At 40.6% G+C, this 23,146-nt stretch overlaps 1 protein-coding gene across 1 annotated transcript; it reads right to left on the bottom strand.

Moving 5' to 3' along the window:
* Window positions 1-627: 627 nt before the first annotated feature.
* NICOL1 (NELL2 interacting cell ontogeny regulator 1) lies at window positions 628-22,190 on the bottom strand. The gene is made up of 3 exons (XM_074227505.1): window positions 22,028-22,190; window positions 12,606-12,694; window positions 628-2,918 (listed from the first exon to the last, which is right to left on the bottom strand). The coding sequence occupies exons 1-3, from the start codon at window positions 22,125-22,127 to the stop codon at window positions 2,853-2,855; spliced, it is 255 nt and encodes an 84-aa protein (XP_074083606.1). The 5' UTR covers window positions 22,128-22,190; the 3' UTR covers window positions 628-2,852.
* Window positions 22,191-23,146: the final 956 nt, after the last annotated feature.

The following is a 23,146-nucleotide window of genomic DNA, read 5'->3' on the forward strand; positions in this document are numbered from 1 at the left end:
ATTGGATTTTCTAAGGCCTCTTTCCATCATTGTTCTGAGATAGAAATTCTGGGTCTGCTATGTGCAACCTGCATGATGTTGGACAAGAATTTAATGGACCTGGGGGCAGTTTCTTCATTTGTTAAAATCAAAGGGTTGGATTAGATAATCTCCCAGCTCTAAGGTTCCCTTCTTTCAGCCCTATCTGGAGTTGGATGAATAACCCTCTACTCCATGTTGTAAGCATAGAATGTCGGCTCTGACATCCCATTTCTCTGTGCTCTCTCTCCTTGCCTGAAACAGCTAGCATGTTATAAACTCTAGTATTTCTATGAGACTTTAAAGAAGGCCAAATGTCTGCCATACATGATCTCATTTGATCCTCACAATAATGCAGGGAAAGAGGTGTAGTTATTATTCCCATTTTACAAGTGAGGAAATTAGAGGTGAGAAAGACTAGATTAGGATCCTAATTTGGATTTTTTCTGTGTTCTAATCTGATTGCATCTCTGCATTAAAAGAATGGTTCCTTTGGGTTAAGACCCTAAATCTTTTAAAACTCAAGGACCCTGATGCCTTTGCCAGCCATTAACAGACATTAACATAACAGCCATTCAATTCAACAAACATTTATTTTAATTACTTACTATGATCCAGGCCCTGTGTTCAGAGCTAGGGGATACAAAGATGACAAGTGACCCAGCCCCTGCCCTCAAGGGGCTTACAATCTACTAGTGGGTGAAAAGGCATACACACAGAGAGAGAAGTCTTTTACAAGGTAGAATGAGATAGAAGCAAAGGAGAGATCCAACATGGTTTGGGAAGACTTAAGGAGTAAAAAACTGGGAGAGTCTCTGAGAGGGTTTCCAGGAGGAAGTGGCACCTGACCTGAGCCTCAAACTTTACCAACAGAACTCAAGAGGAAATATGTTCTAGGTGCTACCAAGAACAACCTGTGTGAATGGATGGGAGCAAAAGAGCATCAAAAGAGACTGGCATGGGCAGATAATACATAGTCCAGTTTAGCTTGGGACATTTAGAGGCACAGAATGAATAAAATACTGCAAAGAGAAGTTGGGACCAAATTGTGAACAATCCTAAATAGACAAAATTAGGAGCTTATCCTGAAGATAATAGGTAACACTAACAGTTTTTCAGCAAAGGAGCATCCTGATCAGAACTATACTTAGGAAGATTAATTTGGTAGCTATCTGATGGATGATTTGGAGAAGGGAAACACTTGGAGGGAGGGAACCAGTCAGCAAACTTATCATAGCAATTCTGGTCAAGTTCATGAGATTCTGCATTAGAACAGCCAAGGTGAAGAGAGTGGATTTAAGGTGCAAGGATAGTTGGGAAAGTAGAATTAATGGGATTTGACAAGTGATTGGATAGGAGAAGGGAAGCAGAGAAGGAGAGGGAAGAGTCTAGGATGGCTCCAAGGTTGCAAACCTTTTGGCTGGGAGAGCCATGGTGCCACTGATAGGAAAAAGGAATTGGGAAGCAGGGCAGACAGGAGAAATAATAACTCACATAGAGTAACTCACGAGTATTCAGTGCTTTTAGGTTTTTCAAAGCACTTTCCTTAGGACAGGTCTGTGAGGTAGGTAGTGCAAGTATTACTCTCCCCGCTTTTCAGAGGATGAGTTCAATTTGGGACACATTGAGCTTGAGATGGTGGATAAGCCAAACAAATGTGCTGAGAAGGGCTAGCAAGAGCTTGGGGCAGAGAGCCTGGAGTTGCCTCCATGTGAGGGGTGATTCCAGAAAAGGCCATGGGAGTGGGTGAGATGAGAGACAGAATGGGAGAGAGAGAGAGAGAGAGGGAGATCATAGAGACTGAAGATGGGGGAAGGAAAGAAAAAAGGGAAAGGAAAGAGGCAGAGAGAAGAAAAAGTGAAGAGAGGGAGAGAAAGGAGAGAAAGGGAGGGAAAGAAAAGAGAGAAGGAAAGAAAGAGAGAAAGGAGAGAGGGAAAGAAATAGTGAAAAGAGGGGGAGAGAAAAAAGACAGGAGAGAGGAGAGAAGGGAGAGAGATGACAAGGAAAGAAAAGAGAGAAAGAAGAGGGAGAGACAGATTGAGTGAAGAGGGGGCAAGAAAGGAGAGAGGGAGATAGAGAGAGAAGAAAAGGGATGGAGAAAAAGACAAAAGAAAGAAAAGAAAGAAAGGAGAAATGGAAAGAAAGGGAAGAGAGAAGGAAGAGAAAGGAAAGAAGGGAGATAGAGAAAAGATAAAGAAAGGAGAAAGGGAAAGACTGAGAAGACAGACTAAAGAGAGGGGAAAGAAAGAAAACAGGAGATAAAAGAGGGAGGGGAGAGAAAGAAAGATGTGAGAAGGAGGGAGAGAGGAGAGGAGAAAAAGAGAGGAGAGAAGGGAGAGATAGAAAAAGAAAATAGAGGCAAAATGAGGAGAGAGGAAGAAGGAAAAAGAGGGCAAGAGACATTCAAAACTAGGGAGCAGGAAAATGAAAGAACCACATGTTTATTGAATTGAACTGAAGCACCCATTGGTGCTCATAGCTTTCTGGAGTTCTTGTCAATAATACCTTAGCACCTTAGAATGGTTGGGAGACAAGGCCCAGGAGGGGACTAAGGGGTCCTGAAAGGGTGGTGGGAGGAACTGAAGACAAACCCAATGTGTGTTGAGCTCCCTGGGCCACAAGACACAAGTGTTCACAGTGCAGGGGCCAGAGCTGAGGTGATGCAGGCAGAAGCAGGGGATGATGTGCTCTGGGGTGGGGGGGGGGGGGGAGGAAGAGGAAGAGGAACGACCCCTTTCCTTCTGGGGAAGTTCAGATGCTTACATCTTGATTCAAAGTTTCCTGCAGTCTTTTGTTTTGTTTTGTAAAACTGCAGAGTAGAAATGGGAATTGCCCTAGGAAACTGCAGGCCAACATTCACACAGCGCTCTTCTTTCTGCCTGGAGGAGGAGGGTCTCCGTCTGCAAAAGAAGCAGAGAATTGAGCATATTAATAATGTCTATCTGGGAAAGGAGAGAGAAAGGGAATCCCTTCAGACCATTATAACTTCTTCCCCCATGTAGTGATTCAATTTTTCCAAAGTCCTTGCCTAATAAATATCTCAGCTAAACTTCATCACCAGCTTCCTCTCCCTCTCCCTTTGTCCTCTTCCCCCACTGGGCTTTTAACATCCCTGAGGGCAGGAACCACAGAAACACAGAATGTTAGAACCCTTTGAGATCATCCCGCCCAGTGTTTTCAGTTTTAACATCTGGAAGCTGACGCCCAAAGACTTGTCCAGAGTCATACATCCAAGATGAGGAAAAGCTAGGATTCAAATTTGACTCCAGGTCCCATATACGCAGTGCAACAGTGCTGTGGAGTTAGATTTTCAAGAAGCATCTGGCTGGCCGAGCCATAAGAGTTCTTTTAATAGGCAGTTGCTCTGTCCAGGGTCCTGAGCTAGGTTACGAATCCAAAGATGAGCACGTCCTCAAGAAACTTCCATCACAATGTATATAACTAAGCACAAACAATACAGCTCTCTCTCTCTCTCTCTCTCTCTCTCTCTCTCTCTCTCTCTTCCCTTCTCTCTTCTCTCTGTATCTCTGTCTCTCTCCCTCCCTCCCTCCCTCCCTTTCTTTTTTTTCATTCTCATTGTGTATGTGTATATGTGTGTGTATGCGTGTATGTGTGTGTATAGAGAAAGAGAAAGAAAGGAAAGAGGGAAGGAGGAAGCAGGAGAGAAAAAAGAGAGAATGAAAGAATGAGAGAAAGAGAGACATAGAGGTAAAGAGAGAAAAGAGAGAAAGAATGTAGATAAGAGGAAGACAAGAGGAAGGCACCAGCAACTAGAAGGAATGGAAAAGGTCACCTGCAGAAAATATGAGAATCTGGAATTTGAAGGAAGCCAAAGAATCCACAAAACAGAAGAGAGGAGAGAAAGCATTCTAGGGAAATTTGTACTTGTGATTTCATTGGTCTAGGGAACTCTCTCTCCCAATGCCTGTCAGCATTTCTCTGTACTTTACTGTCTATTGTCTTAGAGCAGAGCTGTCAAACACTCCCATAACACTCCCAAATAGACCGAAACAGATTAAATGTAATTAGGGAAAATTTTTTAAAAGCAATAAAACACATAACATTACATTTCAAAACTAAGTTAATATATGTATGGATTAAGGGCCCCCATTTCTATTTGGTCTAGAACACCAAGTGGTGAAGCAACTTCCCCAATAAGCAATTATTAATATCTGGATTCAGAGTTTTTTCTCTTTTTATTTCCTCATTCAAAGCCCAGTCTCTGTGGGTCAATCTCTGAAAAATATTTTGGAGAAATGAGATTGTCCAGGAATCCTCTCCACCCAGAGAACCTAGTGGTGAATTCCAGCCCTGATGATGATGTTTATCTTTTATCTTGAAGAAGACCATGACATCAGGGAGGTGATACCATGACAAGCAAGTGAAATGGATTTTAGATAGGGGGTTCTGTGCTAGGTCACCAGCCTCACTTTCCCTTCTGGGACCATCTAGGTTCAAATATAAATCAGGATGACTGGAGCTGACCCTGTAATGCGAAGCAATCTGAGTTAAGTGACTTGTCCAAGGTCACACAGCTAGTATCATGTGTCTGAGGCTGGATTTGAACTCAGGTACCCCTAAGGGGCAGTGATAGAGTGCCTGCTTTGCATGTGTGTGACCCATTCTGATCTCCTGCATTTCCATTAGATTTTTTTGGTTAATCTTAGATTTTAAGTCAATTTACCTTCTTGCACAATATGCCACAAGATTTTGATCCAGCATCTTCCCTCAGGTCACTGTGAAATACTTGTGAATTCCAATCCTAAAAAGCATTAGACTCACACTCTTGAAGCCCCTCCTCCCTAACACAGTTGAACCTGAGAGGTCAGAGTGGAGATGGAGTCTCTTGCCTGGAGTAAGGATGGCAGTTGAGTCTTATGATCAAGCTACCTTCTCAGCAGGAGGGGCTGAGGGCTTTTAGCCCATCCACATCTTAGAAAAGTCCACTCACTCATTAACTGTTAACCAATCAGGGTTGATTTTCATCTGTCAGGGGCAACCTACTTTTCCAAAGTATTTAAGCATTCACAATCTCCATAGTTTTGTCTTTTGTAATCTTATACCCTTAAAAACACTTCCACAAAAAAAAAACTGGAGAAACCCTGATTTTAGATCATAGAAACATGTAATTAGTTATTCAACACTTTGAATGTTAGGGGAAGAAGTGGCACAGTGAATAGAGTGCAGGTTCTGGAGTCAGAAAGAATCCTTTTCATGAGTTCAACACCAGCCTGTGTAAGTGTATTGGCCATGGGCAACTTTATTTGCTTCAGTTCCTCATCTGTAAAATGAGCTGAAGAAGGAAATGGCAAGCCAGGATTTTTGCCAGAAAAAACTCAAATGGAGTCATGAAAAGTCAGTCATAATTGAATAATAACAGCTTTGAATGTAAGATCTTTGTTCTGTGACAATTAAGATGATGCATTCCTGGGGGAAATGGATCATATCTATTTTGACATTCCTGCATAAATGAAACCCAAAGACAAAAGGATTGGAAGAATCACTCATGGGTCATCCTTGGAGGAGCAAAGAAAGAAGATGGAAGTGTAGCCTTGGCCATGTGTCCATAGCCACAAGAAACATTTGCCATTTCATGGGACACTTGGATGTCTCATATTACATTGTCCATGATAAATCCTTGGAAAAAGACCACCCTTAACATAATTGCAACTTGCAAGCCAACATCTGGGAGCAGAGGATAGGGGGACAAAGGAATCTGATGAAGAACTGGATGATACTCTTAAAATTAAATCAATATAGACTTGACTATAAACATATTGGAATAAATTTATTGGAAAGAAAAAAAGACTAAAGGTCTGTGGAAGCCTCTTGCCTATGTATCAGGAATATATCTTCTAGAAGAGAACTGGGAGGCACTGGACATAATAAGCACCAAAGAGAATTACAAAAAAATGAAAAGACAGCAAGTGGCTATCATTGTGGGAATCATTCAGTTGTCTGCACACAATATAGACAGATCATCAACTTATTAGAACAAAGATAAAAATCAATATAATAAATTAGAAGGAAGAATAAAAATGAGAAAATGTGGAGCATAATAGAGATAATTTCAATCCAACATACTTCAACAAGTCATTGAAATGTTGATATCAAAAAATGGGAAATGGTTAAAAAAACAGACATCTATGCTGACTACCACCACTTACTAAGGAATTGTAATCAATGAAATTCAAACCAAAATGAAGAAACTAGAAATTACTTCAGTCAAGAAACACTTACCCACTGAAGAGACGTGACAGCTAAGTACTGTCTAAAATGTAAACTCACCTGTAAAATCTCACACAGAAGGATGATGGAAAAGTATAAACAGAATTATTTCGTAAAACACTGAAAAGCAGTGGAAAGAAAAAAAGCAGCCTATAGAAAACTCAGCAGCAAACTCAACTTAGCCATATCTTTTCAAGGGTATTTAAGAATAAATCTGGAAGGACAACAAACTGTTGAAAAATGAAAAAGATCTATAAAGGTTCTTTTCTTTTTCAATGATAATGGAACTTCCAAATTTGAACTCTTACATCAGGTCCTTGATTTTGAAAGTGTGAAAGGGTAAAGGGTACTAAAGACAAATATTGTAAGAGCCACTAGACTAAACCAAGTAGACACAGAAGAGATTAACACTGGAAAGAACAAAATTTTTGAGGATGCTATTGGTCAACCTTTTTTAAAAATAAATTTATTTATTTTGCATGCATTTATAATTTGTCTCTCCTTTCCAACAATAAAAACCAAACAATAAATAGTCTTATCATAAATATACATATTTGTTCAGTTGTTTCAGTCATCTGCCTCTCTGTGACCCCATTTGGGGTTTTCTTGGCAAAGATACTATAATGATTTGCCATTTCCTTCTCCAGATCATTTTACAGATGAGGAAATTGAGCAAAGAGAGTTTGGTGACTTGTCCAGGTAATTTGTCACACAACTAGTAACTATCTAATTTGGTATCACAAAGTTTAGTCTTCCTGATTCCACTGCACCACCCAGCTGTCCAAACATGCATAATATAGGAAAACAAATTTCCCACACTGGTCATGCTCAAAAATGTATATTTCTCTCTTCATTTTAACCTCATCACCTTTATGACAGAAGGTGAGTGGCCTATTTCATTTTCAGTCCTCTGATCTGCTAGTTTATAATTGCCTCAATCAATTTAGAGTTCTAAAGTCTTTGAAAGTTTTTTTCTTTCTACAGTGTTGTCATTGATCTCTTAGTGAGCTCTGCTCTATCAGTTTACAGAGGTCTTCCCAATTTCCTCTGAAATCATCCATTTCAAAATTTCTTACAGCACAATGAGATCCCATTATATTCATATACCAAAGTTTGTTTAGTCATTCCTCAATAAGAGTTCATTCCCCTAACTTCCATTTGTGGGTTACTATGAAAAGAGTTGCTATAAATATTTTTGTAAATAGAGATCTTTTTCCTCTTTCATTTGATCTCTTTGGGGGATAGGCCTAGCAGTAGGGTCAAAGGATATACATAATTTATTAATTTTCTGGGCATAGTTTCAAATTCCTTTCCAGAATAGTGGGATCGGTTCAAGTTCCCCCAACATCATATTAACATACCTGCTTCCTCAGTTCCTCTAACATGTCATTTTCTTCTTTTGTTATCTTTTCCTGTCCAATGGTTGTGAAGTAAAACCTCAGAGTCTCTTTAATTTTCATTTCTCTATTAGTGATTTAGAATATTTCTGAATGGTTGTGGATAGATTACTTTCTCCCTTTGAAAATTGCTTGAGGAAGCAATTATAGTAATCTGTTGTTTGATAAACCCAAAGAGTCCAGCTATTGGGATAAAAACTCTCTTCAATAAAAACTGCTGGGAAAATTGAACTTAGTATGGAAAAAACTTAGATTAGACCAACACCTCTCACCCTATACCAAGATAAGATCCAAATGGATACAGGATACTATAAGCAAATTAGAAGATCAAGGACTAGTTTGCCTGTCAGATCTATGGAAAGAAAAGCAGTTTATGACTAAGGAAGAGATGGAGAACATCACTAAAAACAAACTAGATGATTTCGATTACATTAAATTTAAAAGCTTTTGCACAGATAAAACCACTGTAACCAAGATCAAAAGAAATGTAGTAAACTGGGAAACGATCTTTACAACTAATGATTCTGACAAAAGACTCATTTCTAAAATATGCAGAGAACTGAGTCAAATTTAAAAAAAAAAGGCCATTCCCTAATTGACAAATGGTCAAAGGATATGCAAAGGCAATTTACAGATGAAGAAATCAAAGCAATCCATAGTCATATGAAAAATTGCTCTAAATCATTACTTATTAGAGGAATGCAAATTAAAGCTTCTTTGAGGTACCACCTCACACCTCTTAGACTGGCCAATATGACCAGAAAGGATAATGATCATTGTTGGAAGGGTTGTGGGAAATCTGGGACACTATTGCACTGTTGGTGGAGCTGTGAACTCATCCATCATCATTTCTGGAGAGAAATTTGGAACTATGTCCAAAGGGCAACAAAAATGTGCATATCCTTTGATCCAGCAATACCACTAATGGTCTATACCCTGAAGAGATGATGAAAAATGGTAAAAACATCACTTGTACAAAAATATTCATAGCAGCCCTGTTTGTGGTGGCAAAGAATTGGAAATCAAGTAAATATCCTTCAGTTGGGGAATGGCTTAGCAAACTGTGGTATATGTATGTCATGGAACACTATTGTTCTATTAGAAACCAGGAGGGATGGAAATTCAGGGAAGCCTGGAGGGATTTGCATGAACTGATGCTGAGTGAGATGAGCAGAACCAGGAAAAACACTGTACACCCTAACAGCAACATGGGGGTGATGTTCAACCTTGATGGACTTGCTCATTCCATCAGTGCAACAATCAGGGACAATTTGGGGCTATCTGAGATGGAGAATACCATGTGTATCCAGAGAAAGAACTGTGGATTTTGAACAAAGACCAAGGACTATTAACTTTAATTTAGAAAAAACAACTGATATCTTATTGTCTGATCTTGCTATCTCTTATACTTTATGTTTCTGCCTCTTATCACATTCAATTTGGATCAATGTATACCATGGAAACTATGTAAAGACTGGCAAATTGCCTTCTGTGGGGGGGGGGGAATTAAGATTAGGGGAAAATTGTAAAACTCAAAATAAATAAAATCTTTAAAAGAAAAAAGAAAACTGCTTGCTCATATCCTTTGACCATTTATCTATTGAGAAATGGTTCAGCCTCATAAATTTGAATCAATTTCTTATATATTTTGGAAATAAAACCTCTATCAGAGAGACTTGAAAATATGTTTCCTGTTTACTTGCTTCCTTTCTAACTTTAATTACATTAGGTTTGTTTATGAAAAAGCTTTTTACTTTTACATAACCAAAATTTATCTATTTTATCCTATATGATCCTCTCTATCTCTTATTTACTTATAAACTCTCCCTATTCCATAGATCAGAAAGGTTATTTCATACTTATTCCTCTAATTTGTTTACAATGTGACTTTTTACATCTAGGTCACATATTCATTTGGAGATTATCTTGGCATATGGCATGAGATATTGGTCTAAACCTAATATCTCTAAGATTGCCGCCCAGTTTTCCCATCAGTTTTTATCAGATAATGAGTTCTTTCCTTAGTCACTGCAGTCTTTGTATTTATCAAATATTATTAGAGTAGTTAAGTAGCACAATGGATAGAGTTCCAGGCCTAGAGTCAGGAAGATTCTTCTTCCTGAGTTTAAATCTGGCCTCAGTTGCTTACTATCTGGGTGAACCTGGTCAAGTCACTTAACCTTTTTTCCCTTAGTTTCCTCCATTATAAAATGAGCTGGAGAAGGAAATAGTAAATCCCTACATGTCAAATAAACAGCAGACAGGACCACAAATAATCAGACATGCCTGAAACAACAGAACAACAATACCAACATGCTACTATGTTCATTTGCTTTTGTATATTGTACATCTATCTAATTTATTCCACTGAACCTCTCTGTTCTTTAACAATGCCAAATTGTTTTAATGATTACTGCTTGTGATAAAATTTGAGATCTGTTACAGATAAACTCCCTTTCTTCCCTTTTATATTTTTTTAATATTATTACCATTTAGAGTCAGTTTTCAAGATTATTGAAAGAGAAAAGAAAATCTAATCATTAGGGGGGGGAAAAATCACAGATATGATTACTACCCTCCCAAAAAATCCCCACAACCAAGAAAATATCAGTCCCTCCTCATCCATGCTCTCTGTCCTATCTCTTCAAAACATTTGTGAAAATCACCTATACATGTTGAAATTATCTTTGATAAAAGTTTGAAAAGGAAAAATGTTGGCTTTTCACAAATAATATTCTGCAGCAGACCCTATCTTTGTAGTCACAAAACTTACTGAAAGATGAGAGAATACCAGATCTCACTGCATTTACTGACTATAATAATGCACCTTATCCTGCCGAGCAAAATTTGGCTGTAAAGGCTCCAAAGGCTCCACTCAGTTGTCAAAATCCAACTGAATTCCTTGAAAAGTGTAACAATAGGAATTACTTTTATAGCCTCTGATTATAAATGTCAAAGAAAGTCTAAAAGAGAGGCATATACTCTGCAAAGGTATTTATTAGTGTAAAGGAAGATGTGCACTAGAGAGTACATATTGAAGAGAGATCCCCTGTAGTCTTCTGTTTATGGATAATATTGGGCTAATCTCATCAAACTCCAAAGCTTTCTAAATGAGTTTTATAATCTCTCAAGTGTTCTGACCAACTATGCACACAGGAAAAACCAAGAGGATGAAGGATGCCTATAGTTCTAAATGTAGTGTACCTTTGAACAGATATTTTAAAGAATACAGTGTAAATAGACACCATCAATGGACAATGACTGGTCCCAGTATTGAAAAATATGAGAACAAATGAGTGCCCTTAAAAACCTTAACAAGGGGCAGCTAGGTAGAGCAGTGAATAGAGCACTGGCCCTGGAGTCAGGAGAACTTGAGTTCAAATGTGACCTCAGACACTTAATAATTAACCAGCTGTGTGACCTTGGGCAAGTTACTTAACCCTATTGCCTTGCAAAAAATAAACCAAAAAAAACTAAACTCACCCAAAAAGCAATGAAAAAATGTATCCTGAATATGGGTGGACCCTAACATAGTACTAAGGAAATGTTATCCAAAAAAAGCATCTTTAGACATGATATCAGAAAAACATAGAACATGAAAGGTGATGAACTGGTCATGGAATAAGAGCAAGGAAAAACCCAATGGATAATTCATGTGCTTTACTCATACTCATATAATGTCAAGAGCTCTAGAGAAAGACCTCCTGCCTACTGGGTAAACACTCTGTGACAGATTCATAGAAGATGTGGCCAAACAGGCACTGGATGACAAAGCTGGTTGGGCTGTAATCTGGCCTGTTAAAGGCAATATCCCGTCAGTGAGATCACAGCTCTAACAAAGTGTTGAAGAAATAAATCGCATATCCATATTGTTTTCAGCTTCATGAAGTGCTTTCCTCACAACCACCTTAAGAATTGGGCAACACAATTATCATTACCCTCATTTTATAAAGGAGAAGAAATCAGTCCAGAGAATGGAAGAGATTCGCTCAAGGTCACATACTAATTAGTGGCACAGTCAGAATTTAAAAACCAGTCTTCTCTCTCTAAGTAGATAGGCTTTGCCTGTCAGAGCATACTGCCTTTCTAGAATATAATGGCTTACATATATGTACCATTTTGTCAAAGCAATTAGTTATCCAGTGTTGAAGCAAAGATATATGCTGGCTTACGTGACCATAGGCAGGTCCCATCCTCTCCTGGGATATGCAGTCATTTCAGTCGTTTCTGACTCTCTATGACCCCATTTGCCATTTCCTTCTCTAGCTCACTTTACAGATGAGGGAACTGAGGCAAACAGGGCTAAGTGACTTGCCCAGGTTTGAACTTAGGTCTTCTTGACTCCAGTCACTGGATTACCTTGGGGCTCTCAGCAACTCTCTAAGACTTATGAGTAACAAAGAAATTGCTCATATAATTTAGTAGAGGGAATTTCATCATGTGGGGTTCCCTATATCAATGAAACCCTAAGTTCAGACCTTATACTCCCCTATCCTTTGTAATTTACAAGCCTTTTTCAGGTAGTCATAAAAATTTGGATCTTAGCGTCAAAAGACCTGGATTTAAATCCAAATTCCTATTTGCCCTTAGGCAAATGACTTAACTTGTCTAAGACACTCTTTTCCCATCTGTAAAATCGGACTAATAAGTACTTCCCTCCCAGAGTTAAAAATCAAAAATCTATACGAATGTTAGCTGTATCATTAACAACAAAAACAAAATAAAAATAAAAGGCATCTGTTTTACAGATGAAGAAACTGAGTCTCAAAGAGGTGAACTAACTTACCTAAGATTACCCAGGGAGTAAGTAATGGAGACAGCATCTGAATGTAGCTCTTACAATCCTAAATCCAGTGCTTTCCTCACTGTAACTTTCACTCTCCTCAAGGGAAAGATGTAAAAGTACTTTCAGCGAGCACCCTCTCTCAAGGCAAGCCGAGACTTCATTCTACAGACACTCACCCGTGAGTCAAGGTTGTAGGCAGTCTTCTTCAGGTCCTGGAGAGCTCTCTGCATGAACTCAAAAGCATGGCAGTCCACACAAGGTCGACCTGGGGGAAACAGAGAGAACCCTAAAATGTCAGGGCTAAGAAAATCCCATTGAAAAACTACCTTAGTGGGGTAGCTAGGTGGCACAGTGGATAGAGAACCAGCCCTGGAGTCAGAAGGACCTGAGATCAAATCTGCCCTCAGACACTTAATAATTGCTTAGCTGTGTGGCCTTAAGCAAGTCACTTAACCCCATTGCCTTGCCAAAAAAAAAAAAAAAAGGAAGAAAAGCTGCCTTAGGGATCCCCAAGTAAGACTGCAGAGTGGTTAAATTATGGGAAGGGAGGAAGCAAACATTGGTTCTGCTTGGGTATAAGAGATGACAAAGAAGGAGAGTCAAAGAAAATGTCAAAACACTTCAGACATCAACTAATTCAAATCCTACTTGAATGAAGATACAGCAACATCCCTAATGAGGAGAAGCAAAGAATTGCAGTTTTGAAACTGGAAGAGTAATTAGTTGTTGTGCTTTTTGTATTTTATTTATTTCTAATTACATGCAAGGATAGTTTTCAACATTCATTTTTTGTAAGATTTTTGAGTCCCAAATTTTTCTCCCTTCCTCTCCTCCTTTCTCTCCAATCAATCTAAGTTGTACATGGATAATTATATCAAACATTTCCAAATTAGTCATGCTGTGAAAAAAATTCAGAACAGAAGAGAAAACTACATTAAAAAAACAAAAAAATTTAAGTAATAGTGTTTTTCTATCTGCATTCAAACTCCATAGTTCTTTTTCTGGATGTGGATGACATTTTTCATCACAAGTTTTTTAGAGCTGTCTTCGATCACTATATTACTGGGAAGGGTCAAGTGTATCCTAGCTGATCATCTTGCAGTGTTCCTGTTCCTATATACAACGTTCTGGTTCTGCTTAGTTCACTCAGCATCAGCTCAGTTTTTCCTGAAATTCATCTATTCATGATTTCTTACAGAACAATAATATTCCATCACATTCAAATACCACAACTTGTTTAGTCAGTCTCCAATTGATGCACATCCTCTCAATTTCCAATTCTTAGCCTCAACAAAAAAAAAAGTCACTACTAATATTTTTGTACATGTGGGTCCTTTCCCCTTTTTTATCATCTCCTTGGGGTATATACCTAGTAGTGGTATTGCTGGATCCAAGGGTATGCACGGTTTGGTTGCCCTTTGGACATAGCTCTAAATTGTTTTCCATAATGGTTGGATAAGTTCATGCTCCACTAAGTGTAGCAGTGTCCCAGTTTTCCTACATCCCTGTTAACATTTATCATTTCCCTTTTCTGCCCTATTAGCCAATCTGATAAATGGTATTTCAGAGTTGTTTTAATTTGCATTTCTCTAATCAATAGTAATTGAGTCATTTTTAATATGTCTATATATAGCTTTAATTTCTAATGAACTGCCTGTTCATATCCTTTGACCACTTAATAATCGGGGGATGATATGTTTGCTTATAACTTTGAATAAATTCTCTTTATATTTTAAAAATAAGACCTTTACCAGAGATACTAGCTGTAAAAAATATTTTCCAGCTTTGTGCTTTCCTTCTAATCTTGGTTGTACTGGTTTTATTTGTGCAAAAATTGTTCAGTTTAATGTAATCAAAATTATCTATTTTGCAATTTATAATGTCCTCTATGTCTTGTTTGGTCATAAATTCTGGAAGGGTCTTTAGTTATCTAAAAGCACTTGAAAACCTCCAATAATGGGGGGAGGGGGACTCACTGCCTCGTGAAATAATCTCTGCCATTTTGTGATAGCTTGACCAGTTGGGAACTTTTTTGCTATAGCATCCTAAAATCTGCCTCCCTGTAACTTACTCATGTTGTTCCTAGTTCTTCTTCTTGGAGCCAAGCAGAATATCCAGTATGAGGAATTTCAAGTCAGGGGACCTGGGTTCCAAATCTGTCTGTCTCTTCTACTTACTTTCTGGATGATCTTGAACAAGTCCTATTTCACTAATCCAGTGAATAGCACAATGCAGGTCTGACACAGAGCAGGTCCATAATAAATGTTTATTGACTGACTGATCTTTCTAGAATAAAAGAATTGGACTAAATGTCCTCTGAAGTCTGAATCTTTGAAAATGAAATTCTCTGAAACAGTCCCAGAGAAGTGAACTTACTTACCCGAGGTCATCACGTAGCAAGTACAACAGGCAGAATCTGAACCAAGATCCTCTTATTCTAAAGCCAGAGCTCTTTCCACTGTATCCTTTGATCTCTCCAAGGGGAGGATATAACAGTGCTTTCCAAACCCTCACTCAAAATAAGGCATAATGTTTAAGTCTAATTACTCTTTCTCCATGCAGCCATCTCTTCCTGATGATTAACCTAGTGAATCCTCCATATTCACTTCAGTTTGTCAATATCCTTGATTTTTCTTGTGCTGATGATCATTTGTGTTATTTTTTATATTTAAATAATATTTTATTTTTCCCAATTACAAGTAAGGACAATTTTTAACTTTTATTTTTTTAAATTTTGCATCCAAAATTTTCTCCTTCCCTCTTTCTCCTCCCTGAGATGGTAAACAATTTGATATAATTTATACAAATACAACCATGAAAAATATATTTCCATATTAATTATGTTATGAAAGAAGACAGAGACCAAAAAAAAGCACACATGCACACACACACACACACACACACACACACACACACACAGACAAACAGAAAATGATAAATTTTAAAAAATTGTAGGCTTCCATCTGCATTCAAATTCCATCAGTTCTTTCTCTGGATGAGTCCTTAGGAACTATCTTGGATCATTGTATTGCTAAGTCATCCACAGTTGACTATCATACAACAATCCTGTTTCTGTGTACAATGTTCTAGTTCTACTCACTTTACTTTTGCTTCAGGTCAAGTAAGTTCTTCCAAGTTTTTCTGATATCAGCCTGCTCATCATTTCTTATAGCACAATAGTATTCCATCACAGTCATTTGTTCAGTCATTCCTCAATGAATGAGCATCCACAATTTACAATTTGATCTGCTATCAATACTTTTGTACAAATAAATCCTTTTCCACCTTTAAAAAAAATCTTTGAGATTTAGACCTAGTAGTGGTTTGGCTGGGTCAAAGAGTTTTCACTGTTTATAGTCCTTTGCCCTTCTTAAAAGGTGCCCTCAAGCCAACTATATACTATCTACATAGCTAGTTTTGGGTCCTCTTTTTTATTTTTTAAAAGTATTTGCTAAGATTTGAGTCTCTAAAGTATGTGTGCTTTAAATGTGAGACATGTTTGAGAAAGTATAGGCAGGTGAGTAGTGAACAAGAATAGCAAGTTGGTGAGGGGTGAGGGAGAGGAGACTATCTGCATATGGAGAAGGAATTATAAAATGTGAAAATTGGGAGGGACCTTAGAATATAGAATGTCAGAACAGAGAAAGACATAAATCAAGGCACGATCTCAGAATCGGGGCGGCTAGGTGGCGTAGTGGATAAAGCACTGGCCTTGGAATCAGGAGTACCTGGGTTCAAATCCAGTCTCATACACTTAATAATTACCTAGCTGTGTGGCCTTGGGCAAGCCACTTAACTCCATTTGCCCTGCAAAAACCTAAAAAATAAAAAGGATCTCAGAATCTAGGATGTAGATGTCAAGGGACCTTAGAGCACAGATTTTGAATGCCAGGAACTTGAGGACACAAGAATATTATAGCTGGGGGCAATCTCATTTTAAAGAAGAGGACACTGGAGGAGATGGACCCATTGAGTTTGGGAAACATTCAGCCTGGCTGGAAAATACAGTTTGGGAAACTGAGTATAGAAAGCTCTTTGATTCACACTATTGACCTCAAATACCACACAGAGTGGTCTGAACTTTATCCGGGGGAACTGATGAGCTTTGAAAGGTTTTGAGCATTTGGAAAATTATTCTGGCAGTCTATGAAGGACGGATTGGTGAAGAGAGAGGCTAGAAAAAGGGTTCTACAAACAGATTTCAAAGGGTCTGTGAAGTTGGATGAGGGGGAAAATAACATCTTTATTTCTACTAATCTCTAACTGAAATTTAGCACTTAGTTAATTATTTCAAAACATGATTTTGAAAAGAAGTCTGTCAGACAGAGTAATGGAATTAAGACTCATAAAATTTTATATCTAGAGCTGAGGTACTCTGAGGTAATCTAGTCCGAATTCACAGATAAGAAAATTGGAGGCCAAGGAAGGCAAGTGACTTGTCCAGGGTCATGCAGGTAAAAAAAAATCCCAGTTGAGATTTGATTTCAGAATTGGTGCTCTGTACTCACAGCCCCCAGAGTTTTTGCAGATAAAATAAACAATTGTTTTGGTTGGAGAGATAAGACAAGAAAGAAGAGCCAAGGATGACTCCAAGGTCTAGAGACTTGCTGATTTGGAGGACTGTACTATCAACAGAATTATTGGGAAAATCATAAATAATTAATAATTTAATAAATGTATTATTAATAAATAAACAATTGGAGGAAGGGACAAGTTCAGTAGGGAAGATGAAGGGCTCCATTTTGAGCAGCCAGTTGGAAGTACGAGCAAGGAATCGAAGTGTAGATTCCAACAGGCAACTGTTAATGTGAAGCAGGAATTCAAGATTAAGATTGAAGTTAGATAAAAATAGACTCGAGAATCATCAACATAGAGGTAATCATTGAGCCCATGGGAACAAATGACATCAACAAGAGAGAGAGAGAGCACAGAGAAAGAATGGAAATGGGATGTTGATAAACCTTTGGAGGAATATGTTTAAAGATCAGAAGATGATGAACCAGCAGGGGAGGCTGAGGCAGATTGGGGGTTAACCAGAGGAGCCATGATGGGGGGGGGGGGAAGGATATCCAGAACAAAGAAGAGGTCAATAGATAGGAACCTCACCATCATTACCACACCAATTCACAGGATTGCCACTATGTATATGGGCAGTTAGGGGTCACAATGGATAGAGTACTAGGCTTGGAACCAGGAAGATTCATATTAACGAGTTCAAATCTGACCTCAGACATTTACTAGCTACGTGATCCTAAATAAGTCAATCTTATTTGCTTCGGTCTCTCATCTATAAAGTGAGCTAGAGAAGGAAATGGCAAACCACTCCAGAAGAGTCAGATAGGACTAAAATGACTCAACAACATCAATAACAATAACCATGTGTACACAACCTTAAGCTAAAGTGCCACAAGAGAGGGTTAATTAAGCGAGCCATGTTCCTGCTTTCTAAAAGGTTATTATTCAGTTGTGTCCAACTCTTTATGACCCCAATTAGAGTTTTCTTGGCAAGGATACTGGAATAGTTATTTCCTTCTCCAGCTCATTTTACAGATGAGGAAACTGAGGCAAACAGGGTTAAGTCCAGGTTCACACAGCTATTAAGTATCCGAAGCTGAATATGAACTCAATGTAGATGAGTCTTCCCTCTTGAAATAGCAGCTCTCCAGGCAGTGGATATTTCAGTCATCCTAGTCACCTACTAACTTACAGATGAGAAAACTGAGATCCGAGCAAAGAATGGGCACCTTCTGAATCACTCTATATTTTATAAAGGACTTAAATAAAATTTTTAGTAGCTTCATTTGTAGTAGTAAAGGATATGAGTCTTGGTATAACTCATTTGAGTATGAAAAACGTCAAGAAAAGAGTTGAGCTAACAGCTACCAGTAGAACATCAAAAGGTACTTTGGTACCTTTTCCTCACCAATAGGAATGAATTTAAAGAAGGGAACCCCTAAACCCCAAACTTATTTCATGATTCCCAGGCAAATGGCTACTGTCTACTTATGACATGACTAGTGATGAAGCATGCTTCCCAACTTCTGGTGGACAGGTAATGAACTACAGCTGTAAAATCAGACATACATTTTCATACCTGACCAATACAACACAAATTTGTTTTGCTTCAGTATACTTCTTTGTTACATCAAGGACTTTTGTTGGGGGGAAGGAAAAAGTGAGGGTAGTAAAAGTGATATAAAAAGGAAAAAAAGCTTTTTTTAAATATTTTAAGAAATTTAGAAACAAATAGAAAGGAATTCTTCATAAGAAAGAGATACTGATAATCAGGGACATATTGATACTATCATTGAAATTTAATGTCTTTTAAAAACATAATTGATTTATAGTTTGATGCAACCTTCTCTTCTTTCTATTTTTTCTATATGAAAATATTCATTTTGTCAAGTTCATAATAATAATTATACATGTATTTTTAAAGAAATGTATTGAATAGTGAATAGTCACCATGAATCAAGGTTAATTCTCTCACAAAAATGATTTAGTTAGCAAAAGTTCCCTAGAAGAAAACCCTCAAAGCTTTACTATGCCAAAATCATGAGTAGCCTTGGCCACAAGTGTTTCCTGTGTGTCTCACTACCACTGTACTCTATGCATGAGCCTAGTCTTCTAATTAAAGCTAGTTAGATGTAGATACCAAGTAACCTTAGAGCACAGGATTGAATGCCAGAGATAGAAGGGACTTTAGAATAGACAAAGCCAGAGAAGAGCACACCCTTAAAGAAAATTTTGTAAGTAACTAGTCTTAGGCCATCTCAGTAAATGCCTTTACTTTCAGCTAATTCTGTCTAGGGGCTGTCTATTGAAGGCAAACTCACTGACAGGGACCTATGAGCTATAATTCAAAAGTACAGACCCATGAAGTACCTTTAGACCTTAGGAGGAGTTGCCCTCTTGGGGCAATTACCAAACTGAGGGGTAATCCCATTAGGGAATTCACATAATCCTTAAATAAAGGCCTATAGAAAATGGATCTCAAGATTCCTCATCTGTAAAATGAATGATTTAACCTAGATGATACCTAGGATCTAAAACACAGAATACAAGATTCTGAGAAATTCAACATTCAACAGAAGTTACATATATATATATATATATATATATATATATATATATATATATATATATATAGTCTAACCTTGACTTAAGCAAGAATTACCTCTGCTCCCCCAAAAAGTGTTCATCCAGCCTTTATCTAACCTTTAGTGAGATAGTACCTACTTCCTCCAGAAGCATCCCATTCTACTTCATGCTAGTCTTTCTTTTCATTTGCTTCTCCACGAATGCCACCTGCTTGTTGTCCCTAGTCTTGTTTCTGAAGCCAGGCAAGACAAATCTAATCCATCTGCTCAAAGTCCTTCAAATATTTGCTATCATGCCACTGTGAGGAAACTGAGATCCAAGTAATTTTCCTAAGGTTACATGGGTAGGAAGTAGCAGACCCAGGATCTAACCCAGTCTTCTCCAGGGTCCTTTCCACCATTGCTTGCCAGTCATGCCCAAGTTTCCATCCCTATAATTGAATGTCATTGCTAAGTGTACCCTGGCATTCAAGGCCCTCCCAAATGGGGATTCAAATTGCCTTTCCAAGTTTTGTCCCTTATTACTTCTCAGGACACTCACGCACTCATTAAACTCTATTAAAGGAGTAAGGCTCATTGCTTCAGTCAAACTAGCCTGGTCGACTCATGCCTTCTCTTCCTATCAAAAAAATAAATAAACAAAGCAAACCATACACACAACATACCTGGCATTTTCCCATCTTCATTCCTCCTCATTGTCCTATCAGAACTCAGGTAGTTTCTATGTTTCAGATTTTGTATGGGGGGAGGGGGTTTCCAGGGAGAAAAACCTTTGAAATGGATCCCCTTTCTCCAATACAAATCCTACCCAGCTTCATGTGGTGTAGTAGAAAGAACAAAGAATTGAGAGACCAGCAGGCCCACATCTGAACCTGGGGGCTCTGTCTCTAGCCATTGTTCTAGGGAAAAACAAAACAAAACAAAAGCCACTGGCCAGGGACCCACAAGACTTGGGTTTGGATCCTGGTTCTGACACCTACTAGATCAGCCTCTGAGCAGTTCATCTCATCTCCCCAAATCTTATTTTTCCCAACTGTAAAATGAAGAGTCATTTCTGCTCCACCTACTTCACAAGGCAGGAATTGAAAAGAATGAAGAGAAAGGGAGTTAGCTATTATCAAATAAAGCAGGGACTACAGTGAAGCCAGACCAGATGGTGAGAAGTTTATGGAAGGGGAAGGGGCACTGGTCAACAGGGGTAAGAAAAGGGAATTGACCTAGGTTAGAGATTCTGATGAACTTTTTGGTTTTTTTTTTTTTAGATTTTAGTCTCTTTTGAGATGTGATACTGAAAATATGTGAGATTTGAAGCATTATGAGATTAGACATTATCCCATGCCTTCTCTTCTATTGTGACTATGAATGATTATTTTATAAAGTTGTGTGGTTTTTTTTTTAGTTTTTTTCAAGGCAATGGGGTTAAGTGGCTTGCCCAAGGCCACACGGCTAGGTAATTATTAAGTGTCCCAGGCTGGATTTGAACTCAGGTACTCCCGACTCCAGGGCCCCTGCTCTATCCACTGCACCTAGCCACCCCTCTGATGAACTTTTTAAACAGTATTTTGATAACTGTATTTCAATGTGATTGGCTTCCTTTGTGATCCCTTGTGTTTTTTATTTTATGCATTTAAAAATTATGCTGAGGAATCCACCATCTTCATCAGACTGCCAAAGGGGTTCAAGAAGATCCAATGGGGACGGCTAGGTGGCGCAGAGGATAGAGCACCGGCCCTGGAGTCAGGAGTACCTGAGTTCAAATCCGACCTCGGACACTTAATAATTACCTAGCTGTGTGGCCTTGGGCAAGTCACTTAACCCCATTGCCTTGCAAAAACCAAAAAAACAAAGAAACCTAAAGGAGAACCCATGCCTGGACTAGTGGGTCTCTAAGCCCTCCTACAGCATCATTCTATCACCCGGGCTAGGACCAAAGCCTCCACCTGCTAAGAGGGCCCATAAATCTCACTCCCCACCCACTGCGACCGACCCCCCAAACCAAACCAAAATGATGCTACTCGAGACCCCCGGGAGGGGATTCCTTCTTCCGACCCCTCCGCGCATCTCCTGGGCAGCTTTCAGGGACTCCGCGGGCGGCTCCCGGTGGGGGTCCGCCCCGAGCCTAGGCTGGCAGGGCTGCGCCAGGAGAGTGGGCAGCGCACGGGGGGAGGACGCTGGATGCGTGGCTGGAGCGGTTCGTGCGCCGCGGGGCGGGGCGCCACGGAGCTGCCGGGCGTGGGGAGGGAGGCCGGGGACGGGCCGGGGCGCGGCCCCGCGGACAGAGGAGGGCAGGCGGGGGGCTGCGGGGCGGGGGGCGCGGAGACGGGGGAGGGGGTTCGGGCCCCGGGGGAGGGGCCGCGGGGATGGAGGGCCGGGGAGGGGGCTCAGCGCCCCGGGCCCGGCCCGACTGCGCCGGCTACAGGACGGGGCTCGGGGGCCCGGGGGGCCCGGGCAGAGGGAGCTCCGCGGGGGCCGGGGCGGGGGGCGGCCGGACCACCTACTCTCAGCCGGGATGGCGCTTCCCGCGGCGGGCTCGGCCCTCAGCAGCCCCGGGGCGAGCAGCAGCAGCAGCAGCGCGGCGGCCCGGGCGCAGGAGGCCATGGCGAGGAGCTGTCCAGCGGCCGGGGCCGGGCCGGGGCCGGGCCGGGGCCGGGCCGGGGCCGGGCCGGGGACGGGCCGGAGAGGGGCGGCGGCGGCGGCGGGCTGAGCGCGGCCCCCTCGCAGCCCCACCCTGCCTGCACCTTTGTGCGGGGACCCCCAGCTCGGGGCGGAATCCCTCCAGCCGGCACGGAGCATGCGCCCCCGGTCTCCCCCACCCCACCCCGTCAGGGTCATTGCCAAGGAGACTCGCCATAGCAACACCCCAGCGGAGTGGAGGGGAGCCTCTGGGAAAGAGAGGAGACTTAAAGGGGCTGCAGCTCCGAGCCGCGAGGCCCTGGAGCTTGGCGCCCCGAATGCTCTGTGAGCACCCGACATCCGGTCCTGGGTCCTCCTACACAAGAGAGCTGAGGGAGCTCCGATGCCAGGGCCCAGCAGCCCCTACCTCCGCCCGGAATAGGACCCGACCCCCCTGCTCCCTGCGGGGAGGCTGCAGGAGGCGAGTGGCTGGCCCTGAAAACCTTAAAATCCTTTAGCAAGGAAGAAAGGGGCCAGGCTCAAAGAAGGGTGCTCCCGGGTAAGAGGGAGGGAGGCTGAGATCCAGAAAGGGGCTGTGACGTGCCCAAGGGCAGACCCTTCACCGGATAGCACAGACTCATGAATTCGCAGTTTCAGAGTTGGAAAAGCCATAGAGGTCATTGTCCTAGCAGAGCCCCTTTCTGTTAAAGCACACTCTGGAGGGCTGAGTCACTCAGGGTCTCAACAGGTTTAGAGCCGGAGCTGAGACTCTAGAACCCCTGGGGGTCTCAAGTGGCTTAAGATCTGCTCTTCTTTGGCCTAACAGAACCCCATTTCAGGGTTTCTCCACCGGGAAGATTAGGAGAGAGGGTTCAGAAAGAGCAGGAGAGCGGTTAAAAATGATTAGAGGAATGGGAAACTGGGCATGACTGGCAAGTAACGGTGGAGAGGACCGGGGAGAAGGACTGAGTTAGAGCCTGGATCTGCCACTTCCTACCTGTGTA

This window comes from Macrotis lagotis, chromosome 3 (genome assembly GCF_037893015.1).
Source record: "Macrotis lagotis isolate mMagLag1 chromosome 3, bilby.v1.9.chrom.fasta, whole genome shotgun sequence".
Classification (NCBI taxonomy): domain Eukaryota; kingdom Metazoa; phylum Chordata; class Mammalia; order Peramelemorphia; family Peramelidae; genus Macrotis; species Macrotis lagotis.